General features: G+C 40.2%; 3 protein-coding genes across 3 annotated transcripts; 2 read left to right on the top strand and 1 right to left on the bottom strand.

The window, feature by feature from the left end:
- Positions 1 to 20,142: 20,142 nt before the first annotated feature.
- LOC111888393 (uncharacterized) lies at positions 20,143 to 21,939 on the top strand. The gene is made up of 4 exons (XM_023884580.2): positions 20,143 to 20,297; positions 20,692 to 21,185; positions 21,278 to 21,361; positions 21,609 to 21,939. The coding sequence occupies exons 2-4, from the start codon at positions 20,792 to 20,794 to the stop codon at positions 21,668 to 21,670; spliced, it is 540 nt and encodes a 179-aa protein (XP_023740348.1). The 5' UTR covers positions 20,143 to 20,297; positions 20,692 to 20,791; the 3' UTR covers positions 21,671 to 21,939.
- A 243-nt stretch (positions 21,940 to 22,182) lies between these two features.
- On the top strand, positions 22,183 to 23,575 carry LOC111888361 (zinc finger protein ZAT3). The gene has a single exon (XM_023884547.2). The coding sequence runs from the start codon at positions 22,607 to 22,609 to the stop codon at positions 23,573 to 23,575; it is 969 nt and encodes a 322-aa protein (XP_023740315.1). The 5' UTR covers positions 22,183 to 22,606.
- Positions 23,576 to 23,683: 108 nt separating this feature from the next.
- On the bottom strand, positions 23,684 to 26,277 carry LOC111888362 (pentatricopeptide repeat-containing protein At2g17210). The gene has a single exon (XM_023884549.3). The coding sequence runs from the start codon at positions 25,888 to 25,890 to the stop codon at positions 23,695 to 23,697; it is 2,196 nt and encodes a 731-aa protein (XP_023740317.1). The 5' UTR covers positions 25,891 to 26,277; the 3' UTR covers positions 23,684 to 23,694.
- Positions 26,278 to 27,120: the final 843 nt, after the last annotated feature.

Below are 27,120 nucleotides of genomic sequence, written 5' to 3'. Positions count from 1 at the left end.
AAAAGGATCCCGTGTATTTAGAGGAAAAATTGTTCCGAAGAAAAATAAATGAGTTCGGAGCATATACTTCTTCTGAATACATCTCTCAAAGAGCACATGTCTCCTGAAAGAATTGACGATCAGGCATCATCATACCCATTTTGTTTAGAAAACCATTAAATTTGGTTTCATCTAATGCCTTGGTAAAGACATCAACAATTTCATCGTCAGATGGAACAAAAATAAGTTCAATATTGCCATTTAGAACATGATTTATAATAAAATGGTACCGGATGTCAATGTGCTTCGTCATGGAGTGCTGAATTGGGTTGTGAGAGATGGCAATGGCACTTTGAGAATCACAGTAGATAGGAATGCGTTGAAATCGGTAACCATAATTGTAACATCCCGAGTTCAGGAGTGCAAGTTCAGGGTTCAAAGTGAAAATGTGGATGGTCAACTCGGCGAGTCCGTGGGTAGACTCGGCAAGTAGGGTCGTGATTCTGGTCGCGTGTTAAGTGGCCAACTCGGCGAGTCGGTGGCTAGACTCGGCGATTTGGTGCTGTATGGAGAAAACCCTAATCCCGGGGGTTGAGCCCTATATAAAGAACATAATACTCTCTCCCCAGCCTATTTGCTCTCCCTTGAAGTCCAGAAACCCTAATATTCGTTTGTGAGAGAATTAGAGAGCATTTGGATCTTGAAGGAGTGTTTGTTGAGGAGATCTTTGAAGATTAAGAGGCTTGGAGCAAGGCGTTTTTCAAGGTTTTGGATTATTCTTCTGTTGGAGTCTTCTTTTGAGGTAATGATTCGTTGCTTGAGCTGTTATCCATCTAGATCTATCAATTGTGGGATTTTGGGAGTATATCTAGTGCTATCTTGAGTTTGGAGGTTGGATCCGAGGTTGCTACCTCAGATCTAGAGTAGTGATGATCCAAAAGAGCATAAAGTTCTTGTCTTTGAATTGTTGGTGAAGCCTTCTTGTCCTAAGCCCTAGCTCAAGAGTGTTTTATGCTTAGATCTCTTTGGATTCACGTAAAGTTTGCAACTTTACGTGAGGAATGGCTTGTATAAGAGTAGATTTGTGGATTGGAGACCCTGCATGGCTTAGAAAGCCTTTGTATGGGTTAAGAGCTAGTGGTAATCGGCGAGTCACATGGGTGCACTCGGCGAGTTGCATGAAGATAGGCAGAAACTCGACGAGCTGGAAGAACAACTCGGCGAGTTGGTTGAAGGCAGCCTTGGACTCGGCAAGTCTGTTCTTGGACTCGACGAGTCTGGTCGTGAGGTCCTAACCTTTCCTGGTTGAGCTGTGAATCGATGAGTCAAGGGATGACTCAGTGAGTTGAGTGCGATTAGACTCAGAGTTGTGGAACTCGGCGAGTTGAGTCGTGTTATGGGAGTTTCGGAGCATAGGGATTTGACAAGTCATCGGGGTGACTCGGCGAGTAGAGATAGTATGTGTTGACCAATTGTTTTCCAGGGGTATTTTGGTATTATTGAGTTCAGTGTTTTGGTTATTGATCAGTGGTGAAGTTCGTATCAGAGGTTGGAGCAGCGAGATCTTATCCCTTTAGTCAGCAGTTTCAAGGTGAGTTATCCTCACTATATCGACAGGGTCTAAGGCACCAAGGCTGGCCCTTTATCGGATCGTAATCCGGGTATCGTTGTTATGTTATTGCTTTGCTATGTTTGCTTCCTGGTAGTTAGGATGGTATATGCTAGTGAGCGGTTAGGTCGGTATCCTGGTTAGGATGATGTTATGTTATGTGATCTGCTAGATCGGTTAATTGTTGATTAATTGTTATATGATTATTTGTTTATGTGCACATGGTTGGTTGACTGGGGTTGGGTTGAGGCGAGTCCTGCTTTGTGCTGTAGGCCAACATACCCAGGGCGAACCGGATATTCTGAAGGCCCAGCGAGCGGTCCGGATAGACTGTAGGCCCACGAGGGCGGACCAGACGTGCCGAGGCTCGGAGAGTGGACCAGGCCGACTGAAGGCCCGGTACGGGCGGACCAGTCATACTGTAGACTCAGAGAGTGGACCAGGTGGATTGAAGGCCCGGTGTGGGCGGACCAATCAAACTGTAGACTCGATGTATATGGCTAGACTCGAAGGGTGGACCAGGTGGACTGAAGGCCCGGTGCGGCGAACCAGTCACACAGTAGACCCGAAGTGCATAGCTGTTCTGTGTTCTGTTATGATATGGCAGGTTATGCGTATGGTATATGTGGTTGGTATTTTTGGGGTATCTCACTAAGCTTTCGGGATTACAGTTGTGGTTTAAATGTTTCAGGTGTTTCAGGAGACCGTGGCAAGGCAAAGGCATGATCGTACCGCTCCTCATGTTTATGTTTTATGATATGGTTCTGGGGAGACTCTGATAATAATTGTATTGAAAACCTTTTTGTAATAACTTAACAAAACTAGGTTGTTTTTGAATAGTTTAAATTGGCTTGAAATTTTTGGATGTTACAAGTTGGTATCAAAGCCTTGGTTTGAGTGAATTGGAGGAACATTCGTGTGAATCCAGTCTCAAATCAAGGAGAGTTTTCAAAAGAGAATTTAAAATGGTTTTCAAAATGAGTAAATGAGGACGCGAAGGTACGATCAGCCGGAGCCAGTAAGTTTCCCCAAAATTACCACACAAGTTATTTGTTTATGAGATATGATAGAACAACATGCTAGTACTAGGCTAGGGATCTTCAAGAATTGCATGATAGAGTTGCCTGATTTATGATGCCTGCTAGCCTAGGGTTTCTTCTGTATGAGATTTCCAGTGTTCCTCTAGGAGTGAGGGTTGAGTGCTTGTTATGCCTGTTCTTCACTAGGGTGTTGTGTAGATACTTGATATAAATATGGGTAGGTATGGAAGGTAGTATGGGCCCGTACTACTGAAAGAACAGGACCCATATGCATATAAAGGAAGTCACAACCCCTAGGGCTGGGTTGAGAGTCAGTTCTTAGGATAGTGAGAAGCGTATGATGTTTTGTGGTAATTTCAGTATGGTGGTTACGAGGCATGCTGGGAGCGGATTCGGGTCAGGATCGGGAGCAGGAGAGGGCGGCCAGGGTGGGTCAGTACCGCCCGAGGTTATTGGTCAGATGAGCACAGACGAGTTGGATGCTAGGATTCGTGAGATCCTGCATGATGAGGTTGCTGCTATATTCCTGGCCGAGTTGGTGGAACTGTTTGGGTCGATCAAGACCGCCATGGTCGAGTATTTTGATGAGCGCTATGCATCTCTTACAGAGACGGTTGCCGCGGCGGCTGTACCAGCGGCAGGGGAGGATCCAGTAGAGGTTTTCAGTATCGGGACTTCGATAATACGAAGCCCCTACCTTCGACGAAGTTCAAGACCCGATTGTTGCTATGAGATGGTTGTCAGACGTGGATGGGTGTTTCTTCACGTGTTCATGCCCTGGTGATCAGAGAGTGAGGTGTGCTCTGAACCCGTTGAGGCTCGGGGCGAAGGATTGGTGGAGATTGACCACGGGGTCATATTCAGATGCGTAGAGGGCTGCGGTTTCTTGGGATCAGTTCCGGGAGATGTTTAGCACCCGTTATGTTCCACAGGTTGAGAGTGAGAGGTTGGCTCAGGAGTTCTTGGAACTGAAGCAAGATTCAGAGTCGGTGACAGAGATCACCAGGATGTTCACGGAGAGGGCGATGTTTTGCCCTGAGTTTGCTTCAGAGCAGGCTCAGATGTCCCGATATCTGAGTATGCTCAAGAGGGATATCAGACAGTTCGTGTCTACGCAGAGGTGCAAGACCTTACTGGAGTTGCAGGAGGCCGCTCGGCGGTGTGAGTTGGAGATTGAGTTGCAGTTGCGAGAGCAGAGGCAGGCCCTGGTGCAGTCGCAGCCGGCGCCGAAACGGTCCAAGACCGTTGATTCTAGGGTTGGAGATCAGAGCAGCCGCACTTGTGGGAAGTGTGGGAAGGGTCACACCGGCGTTTGTAGGTCTGGTGGTGCGTGCCGCAAGTACGGGAGAGAAGGGCACTATGCGAGGGATTGTCGTCAGTCAGCCCTAGCACGGGATACGAGGATTTGTTAACATTGCCATCAGGTTGGACACTTGAGGGTCAACTGTCCACAACTTGCTGCAGGACCAGTGCAAGCTCCAACACCGGCCATTTTGAGGATTACGGCTCGTTCTTTTCAGCTTACAGCGGAGGAGGTCAGGGAAGTGCCGGATGCAGCTGCGGGTATGTTTCCTTCTTGATATTTTGTTATCTTGTGATTATTATGGAGTGTTGTATATCTGCTAGTCTCGTTGTGTGATTTTTTTGGTATTGTATTCGTTCATTCCTTGAGGGTTATTGTATGGTTAAGAGTTTTGGTATTGGGAGTTTTCATTGGTTATCATCCATGGGGATTATTTGTGGGAAATCAGGCTTTTGGTCTAAATGTCGGGTAGCATATGCAGACTGAGGAGTGGTTAGCTGAAGGTCGGACTTCTTTCGAGTCCGAGATGATTAGTGTTGATAGGTGATTTTGTGAAGGTTGCTCGTTCTAGTGGGAATCAGTTCGCGTGTAAGGGAATGTGTTGTGAAGGGTTGTTAAGGGAGGTTGGTTATGGCGACCGGTGGTTGATAGTCAGTGCTCTAAGTGGGGAGAATTGGAAAATTCTTCGGAAGATCGACAAGCATGAGAGGTTGATTAGCTGTTTGGGATTCAACAGCGGTTCTGTCAGCTAAGAGCATAGGCTGATATGAGCAAGTGACAGGCAAACGGGGTGGGATACAGACCTAGGGTTTTGTAAAAAAAAGGCGATTGATTGTGGAAGGCCTAGGATCAGGCCGGGATTGATTATGTAGGATAGAGTTAGAGTTCGAAACCCCTAGAGGGCTATAACAGTATGCATGGGAGAGTTTTACAGGAGGGATAATTTGGGATAATGAATGCTAGTTGAGTGGTCTGGATAGACTGAAGGCGGGTGGGCGTACCAGTCAGGCCGAAGGCTCGGAGGACGGTCCAGACAGGCTGAAGGTGCTGGAGGGCGGTCCAGACATGCTGGAGGTTCTGAGAGTGGTCCAGATTGGATGAAGGCCTGGTAAGGCGGTCCAGTCATGCTGAAGACTTTGCATGTGTTGATAGATCTATATGAGGAGATGGAATGAGTATGTTGCGATGTGATAGCATCAGAAGGTCTGGCCCCGGGTATTGATCATGATTAGTGGAAGGTAGTGCATTGACTCAAGAGTCCTTGCGAGCAGATTCAAAGCATGAGTGGTGCATGGGATAGCAGTTATGCTATAAGGGAATGGTGTAGCGTTGGGCGAGCACCGTGGCACTTGTTGTAGTGACAAGGCGGCCAAGTAGATTTCCTTGGATAAGGAAAGGGAAAGGTATGTAGCTCCGAGAGGGAGTGTAAGTTCACGGAAGTGAAAGCAGTAGCGCGGAGGTATAATTGAGGTGTTCCAATTATGGTTATTGAGCAGTGTGTTTGCGTCGGTGGTATGGAAACACATCCGGATTGGATGTCTGCTGAGGTCTCGGAAGGAGTTCTGAGGGTGTAGTGCCAAAGAGGCTCGGAAGGGATGCAAGGATGGAGCCTTGGGTTCCCAGTTTGGTGTGAACAAGAAATTATGCTTGTAGTGGTAATTTATCCTGGGGGATGTTTGAAGAACTCATGGGTATGTGATTGCGGAGGAGAACTCATGGGAGTTGCTCTGAAGTTGAAGGATGTGTCATCCTGTCAGCATGGAAGGGATAAAGTTGGACTCAAAAAGGGAGCAGGTTAAGTCTCAACAGTGAATTTGGTGAAAGATATGTCTGACGAGGAAAATGATAGTAGTGTGGTACCGGGTCGGGATCCCGGTGGTTCAGGGTTATATCTAGCTCGTAAGATTCAAGTGATTGTTGTGATCTGGAACAACTGAAGTATCATGGAGTGGTACTCGGTTGATGAGTGTGGTTATCAGAGGATGAAGCCGGAGGCCGGATTGAGGCGGTGGTCAGGACACCGCAGGGGAAGAGTTGGGTTTCAGGTTTCGGTGGTAGTGTTTTGAGGAACCTAGTTTAGTTAATGCCAGGTGGTGCATTGCGAGAGTAGTTTCTGGAGTTGTGTTGTCGCAGGCTTCGAGGGCGAAGCCTAATTTAAGTAGGGGAGAATTGTAACATCCCGAGTTCAGGAGTGAAAGTTCAGGGTTCAAAGTGAAAATGTGGATGGTCAACTCGGCGAGTCCGTGGGTAGACTCGGCGAGTAGGGTTGCGATTTTGGTCGCGTGTTAAGTGGCCAACTTGGCGAGTCGGTGGCTAGACTCAGCGAGTTGGTGCTGTATGGAGAAAACCCTAATCCCGGGGGTTGAGCCCTATATAAAGAACATAATACCCTCTCCCCAGCCTCTTTGCTCTCCCTTGAAGTCCAGAAACCCTAATATTCGTTTGTGAGAGAATTAGAGAGCATTTGATCTTGAAGGAGTGTTTGTTGAGGAGATCTTCGAAGATTAAGAGGCTTGGAGCAAGGGGCTTTTCAAGGTTTTGGCTTATTCTTCTGTTGGAGTCTTCTTTTGAGGTAATGATTCGTTGCTTGAGCTGTTATCTGATAGCTTCATTTTATTTACTTATTTTTATAGTTTATTTTAGTACATTTCATTCGCATTTTAGTTAACTTTCATGCATATTTTCCCTTTTGTTATTTTTATGACCATTTCGGGGTACTTTCTAGTTTCTTGAGCATTATTGCAGATTTTCTTGGAAACTAGCGGGGCGGCACTCTTGCGAGGTGATTGGGCTTGAAGGGAATTGGAGATTTCATGCTTGATGGCTATGAAGGTGATTCATGGGGTGGACTTGTCAATTGCTTGAAGGCTTGGAAGAATTGAGCTTTAAATTTGAAAGATGCGGGGGAACATTCAAGCGTTTGAAAATTATTAATCGGGCGAGTTCACGAGCTTTGGAGGATTTAGAGAGGTCAAATTGGGCTTTAAATGAAGAAAAACTTGAAGAAAATGGGCTAGGAGGTGATTGGATTCGATCTGGGCTAGTGGGATATGCTTTAGAGGCCCAAAATCTCAAAGGAGCCCATGTCAGGTACCACCCGCGCAACCCACCCGCGCAGCAGCACGCGGGTCGCGCAAGGCCCTGCAGGGGCAATTTCGGGAATCCTTCTTTTGAGCTATTTGAGGAAGGTTGGTGCCCATCTTTTGCACACTCTTAGACATCCGATTTTTGGAGATTCTCTCTGGAGTTTTGAAGACTTTTGAAGGCCAAGAACACTTGAAGAACATCATATTTTTACCTCTTGATTCTTGCTTAATGTTTGGTACAAATTTCTCTAACTTTGTTTCTTTGTGTTTAGCCATGCTTGGCTAAACTAATCTTGGTTGACTTTTGGTTAATCCTTTGAACTTTTGTTGAATGTTGAAGAATCCATGAACATGTTCTTAAATCTTTATGGGAATGTTTTGTGTTTTAACATCTTATCACTACTTGTATGTTTTAGTTCATGAGTTTAAATATGTTTGTGGTGATTAGTTGGCTAATTTCTTGATTAAGTAAAGGATCTTCAAATTAGCAAGCAACAAATGATTTTTGTGTTGTTTTTGCTTCACACAATCATAAAAACATTTCCTCCAACATGGTGGTGAAAGCATTTGACCCCTCTTGGATTTGGTGACTTTTTGGTTCTTAATGCTAGTTGACTTTCACTAATTACATGCTATTTGGAATTAGTGACTTTGACTAAGGAAATTGTTATGAGCTTCTCTAGCCATTTCAACAATTAAGAAAAGTCTAGGTAATCTCAAGCTCCTTGGATTACTATAGCCAAATTAAGGATTTAAATCAAAGTATTGCACCATTGGATTCTAATGATATGTTCATCAAAAGTCAAAGTGAGGAAACTTTAAGTCAACCATCTCTCCCTCATTGGTTTTACATCAAACTCTTATTTTTGTTGCATTTGTCTATTTAAATCATAGTTAATTCTAGTTGTTTCAAGTATTTCAAAACACCAAAACCCCCCATTTTATTTTTATTGTCATTTTCAAGTATTTTTATAAAGAGATTTTTCATAAGTTATAAATTGAACCAATCTCCGTGGATTCGATCCCTTTACCACTATACACTATTTTAGTGTGTAATATTTAGGGTTATTATTTGTGTTGGCCTCGACAACCACCATTATCTATCTAGATCTATCAATTGTGGGATTTTGGGAGTATATCTAGTGCTATCTTGAGTTTGGAGGTTGGATCTGAGGTTGCTACCTCAGATCTGGAGTAGTGATGATCCAAAAGAGCATAAAGTTCCTGTCTTTGAATTGTTGGTGAAGCCTTCTTGTCCCAAGCTCTAGCTCAAGAGTGTTTTATGATTAGATCTCTTTGGATTCATGTAAATTTTGCAACTTTACGTGAGGAATGGCTTGTATAAGAGTAGATCTATGGATTGGAGACCCTGCATGGCTTAGAAAGCCTCTGTATGGGTTAAGAGCTAGTGGTACTCGGCGAGTCACATGGGTGCACTCGGCGAGTTGCATGAAGATAGGCAGAAACTCGACGAGCTGGAAGAACAACTCGGCGAGTTGGTTGAAGACAGCCTTGGACTCGGCGAGTCTGGTCGTGAGGTCCTAACCTTTCCTGGTTGAGCTGTGAATCGATGAGTCAAGGGATGACTCAGTGAGTTGAGTGCGATTAGACTCAGAGTTGTGGAACTCGGCGAGTTGAGTCGTGTTATGGGAGTTTCGGAGCATAGGGACTCGACGAGTCAGCGGGGTGACTCGGCCCTTTATCGAATTGTAATCCGGGTATCGTTGTTATGTTATTGCTTTGCTATGTTTGCATCCTGGTAGTTAGGATGGTATATGCTAGTGACCGGTTAGGTCGGTATTCTGGTTAGGATGATGTTATGTTATGTGATCTGCTAGATCGGTTGATTGGTGATTAATTGTTATATGATTACATGTTTATGTGCACATGGTTGGTTGATCGGGGTTGGGTTGAGGCGGGTCGTACTTTGTGTTGTAGGCCAACATACACAGGGCGGACCGGATATTCCGAAGGCCCAGCGAGTGGTCCGGATAGGCTGTAGGCCCCACGAGGGCGGACCAGACGTGCCGAGGCTCGGAGAGTGGACCAGGCTATGCGTATGGTATATGTGGTTGGTATTTTTAGGGTATCTCACTAAGCTTTCGGGATTACAGTTGTGGTTTAAATGTTTCAGGTATTTTAGGAGACCGTGGCAAGGCAAAGGCGTGATCGTACCGCTCCTCATGTTTATGTTTTATGATATGGTTCTGGCCTCTGGGGAGACTCTGATAATAATTGTATTGAAAACCTTTTTGTAATAACTTAACGAAACTGGGTTGTTTTTGAATAGTTTAAATTGGCTTGAAATTTTTGGATGTTACAATAATCCAAGAGTTGAGATTTCATCCAGAGAACTTGAGAGGTACAGCTGGCAGCAGCAATGTATTCAACTTCGGCTATAGAGAGAGCAATGCAGTTCTGTTTCTTGGATGACCAACAGACTAAACGACCACCTAGGAATTGACATCCTCCTGATGTACTTTTCCTATCGAGTTGAAGACCACCATAGTTTGAATCAGAGTAAGCTTGCAGAAGGAAACTTTCATTTGCTGGATACCAGATTCCGAGGTTCTTTGTACCTTTGAGGTACCGGAAAATTTGCTTCACAGCCAAAAGATGAGACATCTTTGGATTGACTTGAATTCTTGCACGTATACATGTTGAGAATATTATGTCTGGACGACTTGCAGTGAGGTAAAGTAAGGATCCAATCATTCCATGATACTTCTTTTCATCTATAGAAATACCCAAAGGGTCGGCAAAGATTTTGTGACCGAAGCCCATAGGTACCTTTGCTGAGGTACAGGTGTCCATAGAGTATTTTTTTAGAAGCTCAGAAATATACTTCTCTTGGTGGATGAAAATGCCTTTGTTAGTTTGTTTAACTTGAAGGCTTAGAAAGAAACTTAATTATCTGTTCATGCCCATCTGGAATCATTTGATCATTAAGTTAGCAAAGTCTTCAACCATGGATGAGTCCATAAACCCAAAAATGATGTCATCCACATAAATTTGTACCAGCATGAGATGTTTTCCATTTGATCTTCGAAATAAAGTGGGATCAAGTATTCCTCTTTGAAAACCGGAGCGCTTGAGAAAATCAGTGAGAGTCTCGTACCAAGCCCGAAGGGCTTGCTTAAGTCCGTAAACAGTCTTTCGGAGCTTGTAAAAATAGTTCGGAAATGAGAGATTGATAAAACCAGGAGGTTGTTGAAGATATACTTCGGATTGAAGCTCACAATTAAGAAAAGCACTCTTAACATCCAATTGATAAACTTTGAAACCTTTGTGGGATGTATATGCAAGAAAGATTCTGATAGCTTCAAGTCGTGCAACATGAGCAAATGTTTCGTCGTAGTCAAGACCTTCAAGTTGAGTGAAACCTTTAGCTACCAATCTTGCCTTATTTCAGATGATAACTCCTGCATCGTCAAGTTTGTTGCGAAATACCCATCTTGTGCCGACAATAGGGTGGTTTGGAGGAGGAGGAACAAGAGTCCATACTTCGTTTCGGCCAAATTCAGCCAGTTCTTCTTGCATGGCTGTGATCCAGTCAACATGATCCAATGCTTCCTTAATGGATTTTGGTTCGATCATAGAAATGAAGGCTAAGAAATGACATTCATTTTGGATACTTGAAGCAGAGCGAGTCTGTACACCAGCATTGAGATTTCCAATCACTTGGTTTGGAGGATGATCCTTGGTCCAGACGTGCAATTTGGGAAGTTCTTGAGTATCGGTCAATTCAATATCAACAATAGGATTTAGTTGCTCCCCCTGAATGATTTGAATTTGAGGATGATGCTCCCTTTGAACTTCTGAACCAGAGAGATTTACATCATCATCAGAAGGGAACTCAAAGAAATTTTTGTTGTCGTTATTGTTGATTGGATTGGAGTCATCGAATTCAACAGTTGTATCTTGGAAGCCATCCACATTTGATTCATGAGAGGGATTAGCATTATTCTCCCCCTCAACCTGAGAAGGTTGAAATGGTTCAGAATCAAATGGCAACAGGCTCGGAAGAGGACCGGATAGGTTGTGAGAAACTGGGGCTTCCGAAGGAGGAATTTGAATAAGAGATGCTTTTGATTGAGATTCTGAATCAAGAGCGGTTTTGGAAGGACCAAAGAGGATTTCAAAATCAACTTCGAGAATAGTTTGAGGGTTCGGACATCCTGGCGAAGGAGCATCAGACTCCATAATGTGAGTAGTGATGGAAGAGGGGCTAGAATTCTGAACGAAGTTGTCATCAAAGGTAACATCAAATCTTTCTTCAAGAACACGAGTTCTTCGGTCGAGAACTCTGTAAGGCTTGAATTTTGAAGAGTACCCAAGAAAGATAGCTTCATCAGCTTTGGGTTGGAACTTTGTAAGCTGATCACAGTTGTTTTTGATGAAGCATATGCATCCGAAGACATGTAGGAACGAGATAGTTGGCTTTCGACCATTCATTGCTTCGTATGGTGTCATGTTGAGACGTCGATTGATGATGCTTCGATTTTGAGTGAAACAGGCAGTGGATACAACTTCATCCCAAAGATAGAGTGGCAGGTTTGTATAGTTTATCATTGATCGAGCGGCTGCAACAAGTGTTCTATTGCATCTTTCAACTACACCATTTTGTTGTGGAGTATAGGGAGCTGAGAGGTTGTGATTGATCCCTTTTTCTATGAGAAACTTCTCAATGGTGGAGTTAACGAATTCCGAACCATTATCACTTCGGATTCTTCTGACGGGGAGTTTGATGAGCATAGAATGAAGTGAAATCTAGGGTAGGGCGACGGTGGATGAGCTCAGATGCTGTTTCAGATTTCAGCCGTAGGAAGAAGACCCAGGTGAACCTTGTAAAGTCATCAACAATCACAAGAATGTATTTCTTATGATGAAGACTCTCTCTACAGTGGATGGTCCACAAAGATCAATGTGTAGAAGTTCCAATGGATCTGAAATAGATTTTTCGATAATGACAGGATGACCCTTCTTTGATTGCTTACCACACTCACATGCAACACATAAATGATCATTTTCGAACTTGAGAAGAGGTAAAACTCTTACCATTTCACCTGATACAAGATCATTCACGTACCGAAAGTTCAGATGTGCGAGCCTTTGGTGCCATAACCAACTAACGTTAGGAACAGTTTTGGAGAGAAGGCAGAGTTGAGGTTTGCCAATAATCATGTTGATGGCAATAGGTTACATGTTTTTATTGCGAAGAGACTTTATCAAACATTCCTTTCGGTCTTCAGTCATCACATAGCTGTATTTTTTGCAAAATTCCACACGTCGATTTGAGTCAGTGAGTTGAGCAAAACTTATCAAGTTATGTTTCAAGTCAGCTACATAAGCAACATGTGAAATAGAGAAGTTTCCATTAGTGAGTGTTCCGTAACCATGAATTTGAGAATTGGAGTTGTTGCCATATGTCACATAGCCAGCATTTGGAGAAAGCTTTAAATCGCGCAGAAAGTCCTTCTGCCCCGTCATGTGCATGGAGCCAGCACTATCTATATACCATATTGTTTCTTGCTCCCAAGCACAAAGTGCCTGCAAATTTAGTGAACAATGGAGCTTTTAGGCTCCGAGTTAGATTTTGGGACATAGGCATGGGCTTTGGACTTTAATTGTGACTTTGGAACAACTACTTGTTTTTTGGTGAGATTTCTTGAGTGCTTTGGAAAAAGACAGAATGCTAAAGTCTTTTCATCTATCTAGTAGTCATATTCAACTATTTGTGGGTTAGGAACTGACTTCTTCTGAACTTTGGTATCCAAAGGATGGACACATTTTGTTATCTTTGAGACAGTTGCTTTGTTAATGGTTGTTTTGATTTTCCACACAAGATTTTTGTTTGAAGATTTTGAAACAGTGATTTTTGGACTTGTGAATTTATTTGGTAACACATTGTTCTTTGAAATTCTTGGTTTAAAAATTGTGTCATCAGATTTTGCAATAAAAACAGATGATACATTTTGAGGTAGGCTTGTCGAAAAAACCCGAAACCCGTTCTACCCACCCGAACCATTCCGAATTCGGGTAGAACGGGTAACGGGTATGAACATTCGGGTAATAGGTTAACCCGATAATAATATAGGTCGGGTTTTAGGTATGAATATATATTTTCGGGTATACCCGAATACCCGAATTCGTTTTTTAAATAATACTAAATATACAATGTAGTCACGTACGCACACTTCAAATAAAACAAAACCCTTCGTTTCCTTCTTATGAACAATGGCTCGACAGTCGACGCAAACTTGCAAAGGGAATACGACGCTGAAACTGAAGTCCTGAATCATTATCACAATTCTCAGTTTCTCACTATCGCACGGAATGGAATTAAAAAAGTACATAACATATTATAATGATTTGTATTGTTAATCGTATGAAGTATTTTCCTACCAAATTCTTTATTAATCCAACCAACATGTAAAAATAAAAAAATAAAAAAATAAAAATTATCAATAAGTGTCATTTAAGAAATTTTCAGGTATACCTGATAATTATCCGACCCGACCTGAAACCCGAATACCCGAAACCCAAAAACCCGAATTACAATATAGGTTGGGTATCAGGTATTATTTTCCTAAGGAAATACCCGTTCTACCCGAAACCCGAAAATTTTACCCGTTCAACACCCCTATTTTGAGGTGGTGGTGAGGTATTTTGGATGGTTTTGACATTGACATTAACATGAGCTTGAGGTAATTTGGAGCTAAAAACTTCTTTTGGTTATGAACGAACAGGAGGTTCGGAAGGTCTCTTCAGGATTCTTGTAGGAACAAAGGAGTTTTGACTATGAGTGAAGACACGAGGATTCCGGAATGAACTTGGTTTAGAATTAGCAAGGAATATGGAATCTTGTGTAGTTTTAACTTCCTTTTTGAAAGCATTTCTCGCTTCGACCTTGGGATCTACAACATCATTTCTATTCAACATTGGTTTTCTTTTAGGATGAGGAGAGAATCCAGAGGATTGTCCTTTGGATGGATCTGAAAATTTGGGAGTGATGGGAACCAATTTGGTTTTTGAAAGAACTACAGAGTCCGATTCACATGAATCAGATGACACATTGCTTGAGACTTCAATTTTATCATCTAAAGATGCCCATATGAATTATGAGGCATTGACTTTAGTTGTTTCCGGAATAATTTCCTCAATCACACAGTTGTTTACGTGATTGCTTATAGGAACATGGTCCAAACAATTTGAAAGACTATGATGATATTCTGTGGTCCGATTCAGGTCCAGGTTTATCAGAGGCGGAAGAGGCATGGAATTAGGACACTTGACAACTATTGGTTGGAACTCAGGAATTAGGGACTCAAAAGATCTTTTATCTTCCTGAAGGGGTGATAATGAGGAAACAGGAGTGTCTGAATTTTGATGTTCAGAACTTCTCTCATGAATGACAAATTTTGCAATTCCTTCAGGGGACTATTAATTGGTTTTGGAAACTCGCTTCCGAGACCAGGAGCTTTTGACCATGGATGAAGAAAATTATGAGTCATTCGAATGTCAGCTTCAAGCATGTCTACAGAGTTATGCAAAACATCTATTTAGGCATTGAGACGTTTGTTATCAGAAATCAAAATGTTTCGTTCAAAATAAGTGATTTCACATTTATCCTTCAAAATGATACATTCATCTTTTGAAATTTCAAGTTCATGTTCTAGAGACTTGATTTTCAATTTCTTATCCTCAAAACGTAATCTAAGACGTCTTAGTTCACAGTCTTTCTTCTCACTAGCTTCTATGGCAGACTCATAGGCTTTATAGATAGTGTTCATATTTGTTTGGATCTGAGTCAGATAAGGTTCACATAAAGTCAAATCAAAATTATTATCAGAGATCATGGATTTTACCTGTTGAACAATGCTTCGACCTGGTGGATCATTAGTGGCCATGTAGCAGTAGTGAGGTTCAACAACATCATCTTCATCTTCGGACCCAGAAGACCAATAACCTTCATCACATTCAATTGTTTGTCTTTCCATCAAACATATATTCCTTCCAGACACCAAATCTTCATCATCTCCGGATGACCAGTATCCTTCAATATCTCTTGAAAATGTAGTGACAAATGCCTTCTCACTTTCTGCCAGGTCTTGCGCTTTTTGGACATAATAAGCTGAGTCTTTGACTTTTGATTTTTGTGTAGCATCAGCTAGACAATCTTTGGCAAAATGGTTTCATGACCACATTTGTGACACAAAATATTTGGTTTTTCTGATTTGGAATTTTGAGAAGATTTTGGAGCTGAGTTTGGTTTAGTGAGGTTAGGCTTGTATGTAGGAGGGTTTTCGGAGGTATGTTTTGGTTCCGGAGCAGAATATGATTGAGGATGGTTTTGGTGAGGAGCACTGAACCTGTTTTGGTATGGTTTGTAAGCGGGATTGAAAGGACGTTTGTATTTCATTGAAAATAGGGTAAACTCTTGTTGGAAACGGAGTTCTGAATCCGAAGTTTCAGAATCATCGTCGGGATAGATATGTGTGGATAAGGAGGTTAAGGATGACTGAGTCAGAGGAACAGCGGGTTTGTAAGGTTCCGGAACAGGTGGGTTTGGAATGGTTGATTCAAAAGAACTAACTAGAGCGAGTGGTCCTCCGAAAAGTTCTCTTAAGGTTTGAGCAACATTGGATTCATGTCCCTGAAGCTCACCAAAAAGTTGATAGAGTTTCAATTTTTTTTATGGAACCATTACTTTGAAGACAAGACTTTACATTTCCCCATCCTTTACCAAGACTGTTAAAGAACTTGAGATTGTACTCGAGAGGAGTTCGAACAATCCCATGAGCAGTCATGTTGTTGACAACGATTCAATATCGGTTAGAGGCTGAGGCTACAGATTCACCTGGAGTGGTAGTGAAAGTGTCAAAGTCATTGACAACCGAGGTGAGGCGTTTGTCCTTCATATTTTCGGAACCTTCAATCAGATCCTAAAGAGTGTCCCAAATTTCTTGGCTGATTTGCATAGCTTGATGTGCTCAAAGAGTGATGGAGGAACACCAAACACCATTTCCGAGAAGGCAACTTGATCAACATGCAGCTTTTTAACATCATATGCAGTTAGAGAGGCTGGACGAGCTTCATCTTGACCCATAAGCTGAGCAGTAGCATCTCTTACAACGGTTCTAACAGGAACATGTGGACCTTCTTTCACGGATCTCCAGATCTCTTCACCTTTACCTGTGGCTAGTAAAAACCTTTCCATTCTAACTTTCCAATGATCATATTCTTCTACAACTAGCAATGGGGCACGTGTAGGGCCACCCACGCTATTTGCGATTTGCATTGAAATCATTTGTTGAGGATTTGAAGCAGCCATTGAAGTCAAGATATCTTCAAGCTTAAGTGGTATATATAAGAACTTTTATCCTTAACACATAAATGGTTGAAATACCAAAGTAAGTTCAAACCAACTATAATTTGATCTTATAGATTCAAAGGACAACCACTCAAGCTCTAATACCAATTGAGAGAACAAGAACTTTGCACAGGGACAAGGTTTGAGAACTCAAACATTGAGTGAATGCTTGAGATCAATGTCTGCTTGCAAATGGATGTTCAAGTCAAGGCTAGAAAGACCAGTTAAGTCTTAGATAATTAGTTCAACAAATGATCAAGACATTAAGTATGAATAAGTAGATAATGATCAAGGAAAATCAATAAATGAACAATTAGAATGTTTTTGATGTGATAAAGATAAATGCCAAAAGTAAGAGAAAAGATCCGTCATTGACTTGTATTGAATGCTCCTATATATAGGAGAGAGTACTACATAGAATTAACCAAGTAACTTACATAGGACTGGACAAAAGAACTATTTCTGACATTCTGATTGTCTATGAGTACAAAAAGCCAAGTCCTATGAGACGTTACATCAATACAAATATAATAAATGACAAAAGAAAAAATAGCATCCTTCGGATATGCAAGCATTCCGGACATGAGAGATACTCCGAAATGAGTTTCTTCTCTCCTTTCTCCATTACTTCTTATCTTCAGCTCCGGACAACTTCTGGAGCACCTATCTCTTCGGAACCAAACACACTTCGGAATTAGTATCAATGATTGCTAGAGGTTCACTTTCAGGTTCCAACAATTAGGTATTGGTAGGTTTTACCAAGTGGTATAAACCAATTTGAAACAAGAAACATGGCTGAGTCCTATGCTATTGACTTGGACAAGAAGAATTGCACTTGTAGAGTGTGGCAACTTAATGGGTATGGATGTGTGCATTCAGTTGCAACTATATCATTTCTCAATAGAGATGTTGGTGGTTATGTTGATACAATGTTCTATGGAGCAGTCTACAAGAACACCTATAAGTATCTAATTCAGGGGATGAATGGTAGCAATATGTGGCCACCTACTGACTTCATACCACCTCTTCCACTAATGAAGAGAAGATTGCCAGGTAGACCAAAGGTTAACATAAGAAGAGATGCATCAGAGAAGCTACCAAGGCACACTGTGTCGAAGGCAGGGAAAAAATATCATGCAGTGTGTGTAAAAATGTGGGGCATAACAAGGTCACATGTCCTCAAGTTGAATGACCTCAAGTGCAAAAACCTGAAGTTGGTAGGAGGCCCAAACTAAATGTTAAAAAAAGGAAAACAAGAGTCAATGCAAAAGGTGAAGGAGCAGGAGGTGTCAACGAAGGGCAAAATGGTCAAGGAGCAAAATCAGTGCATGAAGGGCAAAAGGGTCAAGGAGCAGAAGGTGTTGCTGTTGGAAGGAGATGTAAAAGAAAGAAATCAGAGAGAATCATAAAGATGAAACCTGCTAAGAGGGTGAAGGGAAAAGTTGGGAAAAGAGATACCAGTGCAAACCCATTGGAGCTTAATGATTAGGATCTTATTTCGTTTAAGTTGTTATCTTTTAACTTGGTTGTGTTTGGTTGGATTTAAGTGTTAAGTTTGGAATTGGGTTGTAGTAGGTTATTAAGTTTGGAATTGGACAAGTTGTTATGTTTTAAGTTGGTTGTGTTGTAACTAACTTTGTTTAATTTGCTTGTTCATATTTCGTGCATACAAAACACATTAAAACTAAAAGATAACAAGTTAAACGAGATAAAGTACATTACAAGTTACATAACAACTTAAACGAAATAAAGTACATTACAAGTTTCAAAACACATCAAAGTGCATTACAAGTTACATAACAAGTGGTCCAATTGACCTTCATTACAACTTGTACATGATTAAACAGAAAAAAAAATACCCAACTACATATTAGGTAAACCTTCAACTTAAAGACCTCAACTTGAAGCTTTTTGTTCGAATTAAACAACCGATTTATGATCACACCTTTATTGTTGCACTACATTTCATCAACCTAAGCTATAAAACGTGAACGAGCATCCTGATTCCAACTATTTGCTTGAATTAATACATCTTAAAAAAGCAGGGTTAACATCAGAATTTGAATAAATGGTAAATTACCTTTTTCGGGCATGCATAAAAGGGCCTTCATGGGTTATTGGTAGTACGAGATGTTTTTATTATAGCCTCCGCTCCACATCCACATTCCATGTTCTTCATTATGTACCTTCAAAGTGGAGAGTATTTGAAGAAGAAAACAATGTGCTAGAATGAAACTACTTGGTATATATGAAAGGGTAGTATGTGTAAAAGACTATATTACCCCCACTGTGCAAGGAAAGCGGGGTCCCTAACATCCCCACTTTTTCCTTCTTCCTAATTCTATTACACTTTCAACAGATTATTCAATGAAAATTAACAACTAATTAAGATCAAAACAATCAACAAAGAACATCACCCAACTTTACAAAATGCCTATCATTTAGATAGGTCTTTCATTAATCATTGGATTTCACTTACATAATGCTTGTCATTTAGAGAGGTCTTTTACATATTTCGAAAAAAAAACACAAATACCAAAAAACACACACACACACACAAACACTACATACTAATGACCTTCTTAACCATCAACCACCTTAGCTGCAGATCAACCCATCACCCAATCTTAACAAGGAAATAGAGCACAACCACCAACAACAAGAGCATCCCCACCATCATGCCACCCATAGCAACACCAATGACTTTAAACTTCTGATCATGGTCATCCAGCTTGTGCTGGAGACTGATGTGGTCGATCCTGCAAACGATATACTCCTGTCCAAGCTGCTCCTTCAACCTTTTCATTTCGGTTTGGTTTTCTGTAATCTTCGGACTACAATCATAGAAAATTGAGTAGAGCACGTTGTAATTGATGTCTTCACTAGAATTTAAAGAGTCGGGTGAAGGTGGTGGAGCCGACACTGTTGTTTTTTAAGGGTTCTTCTAGAGGATTGTTTGCCCGAATATGGTAAACAAGTTTCAGATTTTTTTTACTTCAAACCCCACATGTTGGGGTGTCAATTTATGACATGACACGACAAAAATACACGAAACGAAACGAAATCAGGACGAAATCAAAATCTGAATTCGTGTTCGTGTCATGTTCGTGTCAAGATTAAAAAACACGATGTCGTGTCGTGTCATGTTCGTGTTCATAAATCGACACGAAATCGACACGAAATTGACACGATTACGCATATGGTTGTTGTGTTTTTCATTTTTGTCGTGTTATATATCTTTAAGTATGAATGAAATACACTAATAGTTATGTAATATTATCTTTGTCGTGTCGTGTCGTGTCGTGTTGTCGTGTTTTAATTGGTTCGTTTTCGTGTTGATGAAAAAAAAACACGACATCGTGTCGTGTCGTGTTCGTGTAAGGTTGTTGGAGGTGTTGGTGGAAATTAAAGACGGTAATTACTCTTTGCATGTGTCAGCTTTTGTGTCATCGAGTCAACTCGGTATTGACTCAGTGAGTTACCTCATATGTATACATGACAAGTGACGAGGCAAGTTAACTTGCTAAAATGGGTAAGATGACTTTTCCAATCGGTAAATAAAAAGTTTATGCCTTTAAAATGCAAAAAATAGTCACGAAGGGCCATTTAAACCATTATACGTAATTTGTTGGGTTACAGTGACAATAACTTACGGAGTTATAACACAAAAAAATATGATTAGAATGATATACATTTTAAATGTGGCCAACACCGATAGAAAACATACCAACATCGGTGGCGTTAATCCTTTTATGGATCTTGTATAAAGAACTAAAATCACCACCGTCAACGCACATGTTTTAACGGCAAATTAACGAACGCCTTTCCAATCCACACGCCAAACCTTCCTTCTCTGCCACTTTACAGACCCGATTTCTCTGCTTTCCAATCCTCCATTGCTCTCAAGGTATGATTCTCTCTTTCAATTCCATTAAATCTTCCATTCCCTAAGAAGGGCACTCATTCATACCCTCATAGGCTTTGAATTTGTTCCCGTTAGGTTAGCTGTTGATGTAAGGGAACATCGAAATCTCCTGAATTATATTAAAAATCGATGAATTTTACTCCCTTCTGTTATCGATTTCTTAAATGCTTTTCAAACTTCTTTTGGGAATTTGATGGCAATTCGTATAGATAGATCTCGTGAACTGCTAACGCTTATTATTTGTTTGATTGGGTGATTCCTAATGGACGTTGTCTTTGTGTATGATTCTCAAAAGGATTTGTAACATATATACCTTCAAAATTCAAATCACATCTTATGAAGTAACTCTATGTTAAACAATTGATTTTAATTTCAGAAAATTGGAGTTCAAAATCTGGGTTTCCAAAGTTAGGCTTTTTGAGATTTGAAAGATGAGAAAAGGAGCATTGTGCCCTAGCCAGAGTGCCTAATGAATAATGAACTCTCCTCATCAACAAACCCCTATCAGAAATAATGGCCTGCATCTGGTCTATGTCCGCAGAAAACCAGAATCAGAACATCATAAAAACACCATCTGTAACAACAAATCAAAACATCTACCAATTACACTATCTGAACAGGATGACAACAATCAACAACAAGAACAAGAACAAGAACAAGAGCAAAAAGAACAATCACCCATGAAGGATTCACCAATACATATTCCAGAGACTTCTTCTGCACTTCCTTCAGTAACCAATATCACCTCCAATTCTCATCAATTGGATTACACAAAGAAAATGAGTGTTCAGAATTGGGAAGAGAGATACCTTCTATTGCAAAACTTTTTGAAGGCTGTTGATCAATCAACACAAGATGATTATCTCCAGAGTATGTGCTTGAATGCATTTAGTAATTTTTACATTTTCATGTTTGCAAAATTTAATCCCTCACTCAGTGACAGTGTTAATCTTATTTGGTAGTGCTTCGCTCTCTCTCCTCAGTTGACCTTAGTAGACTTGCAGTTGAACTAGAAAGGAGAACCATTCGACTCTCAATGGAAGAAGGTAATATTTATCTGTAACCTTTATGTTAACAAAGGTGGAAAAGGTGTCAATATACATAAACAAGAAAAACTCTATTCATGTGTGGCTAAAAGAACATTTGGAGATTTCATTCCCCACTTTGATATAGAATTACACCATTTCAAGCTTCATATTGGGAAACTTCAAAGAAATTAAATACCAATAATAAATCCTAACACACACGAACACAATTTGTCTAAAGTTTGCATCATTTTGTGTGTATTTGCAGCAAAAGAGGTCCAACGTGCAAAGATTTTTGATGCCCAATGGATAGCCGACTCAAACAAGTGAAATGACATGCAAAACTTACTACTGATACATATACTTTATTTTTTTCTTCTTAGAAGTCCTTGATGGAATTGTTAATAATTGCTATATTTTTTTTTTTTTTTTTACAATTTATATTTCCAAGTAATGGTATTGATTTGTAAATAATATACTGAGCGTGTTAGGATAAGGTTTGGGTACTGTTTTTAATCTAAATATGAAAGAGTACATTTACATGTATACAACATTTTATTTTGTTCTAAATTTATATAACAAGATGATATTTTAATTTATACGGAATGTAAAAGGACAGTTTCATTTTAGGCCATGCACATACAATTAACATTTTATTGGTAAATGGTAATATGTTTAATTAGTTAAATCATGGCTGCACATTCGTGTCTATTGTAAAACTTGGTAAAAAAAAAAACAAAATGTTGTGGCACAAATTGATAAATTCTTATACAAATTCATAAAAAGTAAAAATATCATTGCATAAATAAATATCCAATGAGTGCCATGTCATGATGTAAAAAACCTTTTTTTTTGTTTGTTGATCAGAAAAACAAATGTTATTGCGTAAATGCACATTAAACTGTGAAAAAAAAAACATTTAATCAAATTGAACTGCATTTATTTATATAAAGTAGTATTTTTTAAGAGAAATAGAAACATTAACCATTAACCATTAACGAAGGTTAATAGATAATCAGTATTAAATGAGAGATGAAGGGTGGTGACTGTAAATACAAAGAACAACCTCCGAAAAACGAGGCCCAGTCTCATCTTCCCGGAGTCCATAGCTCCAAAAAGATAAACATCAAACATAACTGAAAATAACTACCCCTCTCTCTCACACACACTTACTGTGTGTAACCGTCGCCACCACCACCACCTTAAGTAACCCCATCCGCCACTTCTTCAACTTTTTCCCATCTCATCTCTGTTAGCAACCACATTATGAACACACACACGATCATGGGTGCCACCACCTCCACTACTTCATCGGACTTACAACTCTGCCCTGCGTCCCCTGATGCTCAAGAGATTTTCCGGCCAACCCTTGACACCTCCGACATCTCCGTCGGCCACATCCAACCCATCACCACCATACGCCCCCACCAACAAAACCCCAGAAAGAAACGCACAAAGATGATCCGATTCCACAACAGCAAAGCCATTGTTGGTGTTGCAGGCGGCAGTTCAACTTCCGGCAACCATTCCGGCATCATCACAAAGAAAAAACCAGACCCAAGTGCTCCAAAAATCACTCGTCCCTGTACTGAATGTGGGAAGCGGTTCTGGTCATGGAAAGCCCTCTTCGGCCACATGCGTTGCCACCCTGAGCGACCATGGCGGGGAATCAACCCACCACCAAATCTCCACCACCCGCCGGCGCCGGATAATCACGATTTCACCAATGTAACAACTGAAGAAGATGAATACGTGGCCGCATGCTTATTGATGCTCGCTAACTCCACCACCACCATCGCCGCCCATCCATCCACCAGTCACCACCACCACCACCAGGATCCGGATACCCGATTTGAGTGCTCGAGTTGCAAAAAGGTATTTGGGTCCCACCAAGCGTTAGGCGGGCACCGGGCAAGTCACAAGAATGTGAAAGGTTGTTTTGCAATAACAAGAAACGATGAAGTTGAAGATGGAGAATTTGAATGTGTAGATAACAACATGAACATGGTGATGGTTTTGGGCAGCGGGCAGCAACACAGATGCAGCATTTGCTCAAAGATCTTTTCAAGCGGGCAGGCACTCGGTGGACACAAACGATGTCACTGGGAGAAAGACGACGCCGTTAATAATACACCAATAACAACACCGTTTAGGTTCGATCTGAATTCACCCCCACCTAATGATCATCATTCCACGTTTCCAATTTCAGATTTAGATTTAAGATTAAGCCTCTAAATTATGGGTGTATTGTATTATATAATACGAGTATTATTATCTGTTTTATTTATGTATATCTATACACATATATATACAATCTGTACTTATGTAGTATATATTACTATATATTTATATAATCAATGATCCATCTTCATAAACTCATGCAATTCTTTAATCGTATCACGTATTTCATCTAACAAAACTTGATTTCTATCTCCTGCAACAAACCTACAACTCTTATTATTCACATTTATCATACTAAATCCAGCCACACTCTTAACTTCTTTATCTCTCATTAACCCTCGAATCCTTGCAACATCTTCCCAAGATCCCAATTTAGCATACATGTTTGATGCAAGCATGTAACCATTTGAATTATTGGGCTCCATTTCAAGAACACAAGACGCCACCTTTTCTGCAATTCTTTCATTGAAGCTAAACCTGCAACCACTCAACAAGGCCCCCCAAGCACTCACACCACCTTTCTCATGTCCTTCCACCATTTTCATTGCAAGATCAAGATTCCCACTTCGACTTAATAAGTCTACTAAACATGAGTAATGTTCTACACCAAGTTTGACTTCTAGGGTTTCGGTCAACTTTCGGAAAAGTGATAGCCCTTCATGTACTAAACCTCCATGGCTGCATGCTGATAACACTGAGAGGATGGTTACGGAGTTGGGCTTTACACCATGTGATTCCATTTCGGTGAGTAAAGATAGAGCGGAGTGAGGAACACCGTTCATACCGTATGCCCCAATCATCGCACTGTATGACACAACGTTTTTATTCGAAATCATTTCAAAAACCTTTTTTGATGTCATTATATCGCCATATTTCGCGTACATATCCAAGATTGAAGTCCCAACAATCGCATCCGATGCAAACCCTAATCTGATTGCAATCCCGTGACCTGATTTTGGTAATTTTAAATCAGAATCGTATGAACATGCTTCGATAAGATTCAACATAGTGATTGCATTTGGTTTATGTTGTGAGTCGATCATCATCTCATGGAAAACCCTAATTGCTTCATGAGGGAATCCACAGTATGTGAAAGCTGCAATCATTGTGCTCCAAGAAACAACATCGTGGATGTTGATCAAACTGAAGAGTTTATGTGCGATGAATATAAGATTGCATTTTGCATATGTGTCAACTAGAGTGTTCACTACTAAGTCATTTAACTCGTGGTTTCTTCGGATTATCACAGTGTGTATGCTTTTGCAAATTAAAGGATCTGTAAAATGTTTGCATATTTGTAGGAGGTTCACCAATGTGACTGCATCAGGGTCAATTTTGGCATTTTGCATTGTATCGAAAAGATGAATGGCTTCAGAATGCTTCTCGTTGTATACTAATCCGGATATGATAGAGTTCCATGAAATGATGTTTTTAAGAGGGATTTCTGTAAAGGATTGTAATGCGGAATCTGTATCATTGCATTTGGAATACATATCGATCAAAGAGTTTCCTAGAAATGTATCATGATGAAAACCTTTGTGAAAGATGAATCCGTGTAATGTTCTTCCTGTAATAAGATTCTTTAAATTGGTGCAGGCTTTGAGGGCGCTTAGGATTGTTTGCTCATCTGGTTCAGGTCCGGATTGTGATAACATTTCCTTGAAAATCTGTAAAGCAAGATGGTTTTTGTTGGTTTTAACATAGCCTGAAATCATGACACTCCAAGTGATAACATCTCTGTTTGGCATTTCATCGAACAGCTTCTGTGCATACTCCATTGTCGTATCTGCATACATGGATAAGAGAGAGTTTTGAAGTGAAGAGATGGCTAGAAACTCGGTTTTAATCATATACCCATGGATTTTCTGTTCTTCGTGTAAGGCTTTGAGTGTTCGAATTGTTTGGATTACAAGGACTAAGGTGGAGACATTGGGTTCAAATCCTGTTGCTCTAGCTTGAATAAACGAACGTATTCCTTGGTCCAAATCACCATGATCAATCTGCCCAGAAATGAGAATATTCCATGAAACAGAATCCCTGATCTTCATGCAGCCAAAGAGGCTAATTGTGGAACCCACATCCCCAGCTTTTGTATAGAAGTCCATGATAGAGTTTCCAATAGATGTGCTTGATTCCACTCCGAGCTTAATTACAGATGCATGAAGGGACTTCCCATGTGCCAAAGATATTGCCGAACAGGCCTTTAAAATCGGATGGAACAATGAAGGTTCTGTCAATCGAACACCTGCTTTGTTCATGTCATTGTATAACGACAATACATCTTGCCATCTCCCACTGAACGACGACTCTTTGATCTTTGAAACCCAGTTAGAAAGTTTTGAACTTGATATAACGGCTAAATGATGCATAGCCCAAAAGAATCAAAACTAATTTAAAATGTTAAACTTTCACAACAAGGCGATACGATTTGTGGTGGTTTCCAAGCCTCCGATGTAGTACGGCCGTGAAGCGTAGGCGACACCCGCCTGTATAAAGAAAGTCACCTGCCAAATATAATATACTCACTCATGTTCTATCAAATATTCTAACAAAAACAAAACAAAATGTTTTAAAAACCGGGTTTTTAGTTAAACAGATATAATGATCGGTTTTCGGTTTAACCGGTTCGACTATCGGTTTTATTGGTTTTTATAATTTTCATATTTTTTCCTATTATCATAAAAATACACAAGTTTAACATTAAAAATATACATAAATACAAGTTGTAGATCAGTCTAAATACATTAAAAAACATATAATCATAAATTTTATACTAATCCATATACATAAAAAATAAAAATAAAGTATAATATGGAAACAAAATAAAGTTTTAAATGAATACAAATGCATTAAAAAACTTCATAACATTTATCATGTGTTTTTACTCAAAGAAATTTAAATAGATGTAAACAAAAACACCAAAATTTGTTATGCAAAATGATTCATTTTCATATGTTTTTATTTAATTTAATCGTTTCAACCGAGTTTTTGTAAAAAAAAACGGATTGGTTCGTTTCGGTTCAGAAATAGACATAAAACTGATGCTAGTTGAACTGCTCATTTCTCCGGATCCCAGTCCAAACGGTTCGATTGGTCGGTTCAAACTGGTTTTTAAAACATTGACAAAAGGCTAACTAGATAAAGTTATTATGTTTTTATAAAAATTCCTATTATATTTGATGTTGTGTTATGTTTTCTTTATAATTTAGTCATTAAATTTCTTTTTTTTTTTATTATTTTTTTCGATTTTGATCATTTGACCGGTAACCCTAGTTACCATGTATCAGTTTTTGTTAACGTGACATTTTGAAATGACACTATTTGGTTATGTTGTGCTATCGTGACATGATGATTTGTCAAACCCGAATAAAATAATGGTACAAAAGACACTAATTTTTTTTTTTTTTTTTTTTGGGGGGGGGGGGGGGGGGGTAAATTACACGGATGGTCCATGTGGTTTGGGGTAACCTGCGGGCCTAGTCCCTGAGCAAGATTTTTAACTCGGGTGATCCCTAATGTTAAAATTCGTAACCCGCCTGGTCCTCATTTAGCATTCCGTCTGTTTTGTGGTTAGAAACCCCTCACGTGAAAAGCACGTT

This window comes from Lactuca sativa, chromosome 3, assembly GCF_002870075.4.
Source record: "Lactuca sativa cultivar Salinas chromosome 3, Lsat_Salinas_v11, whole genome shotgun sequence".
Lineage (NCBI taxonomy): Eukaryota > Viridiplantae > Streptophyta > Magnoliopsida > Asterales > Asteraceae > Lactuca > Lactuca sativa.
Note: the sequence above shows the minus strand (reverse complement) of the source record. Positions and strands in the feature narration are given on the sequence as shown.

Coding starts and splice junctions, on each gene's coding strand:
- LOC111888393 (XM_023884580.2), top strand. CDS start 20,792: ATGAACTCTCCTCATCAACAAACCCCTATCAGAAATAATGGCCTGCAT. Junction 21,186..21,277: donor ACAAGATGATTATCTCCAGA/GTATGTGCTTGA, acceptor CTTATTTGGTAG/TGCTTCGCTCTCTCTCCTCA. Junction 21,362..21,608: donor TCGACTCTCAATGGAAGAAG/GTAATATTTATC, acceptor GTGTATTTGCAG/CAAAAGAGGTCCAACGTGCA.
- LOC111888362 (XM_023884549.3), bottom strand. CDS start 25,890: ATGCATCATTTAGCCGTTATATCAAGTTCAAAACTTTCTAACTGGGTT.
- LOC111888361 (XM_023884547.2), top strand. CDS start 22,607: ATGAACACACACACGATCATGGGTGCCACCACCTCCACTACTTCATCG.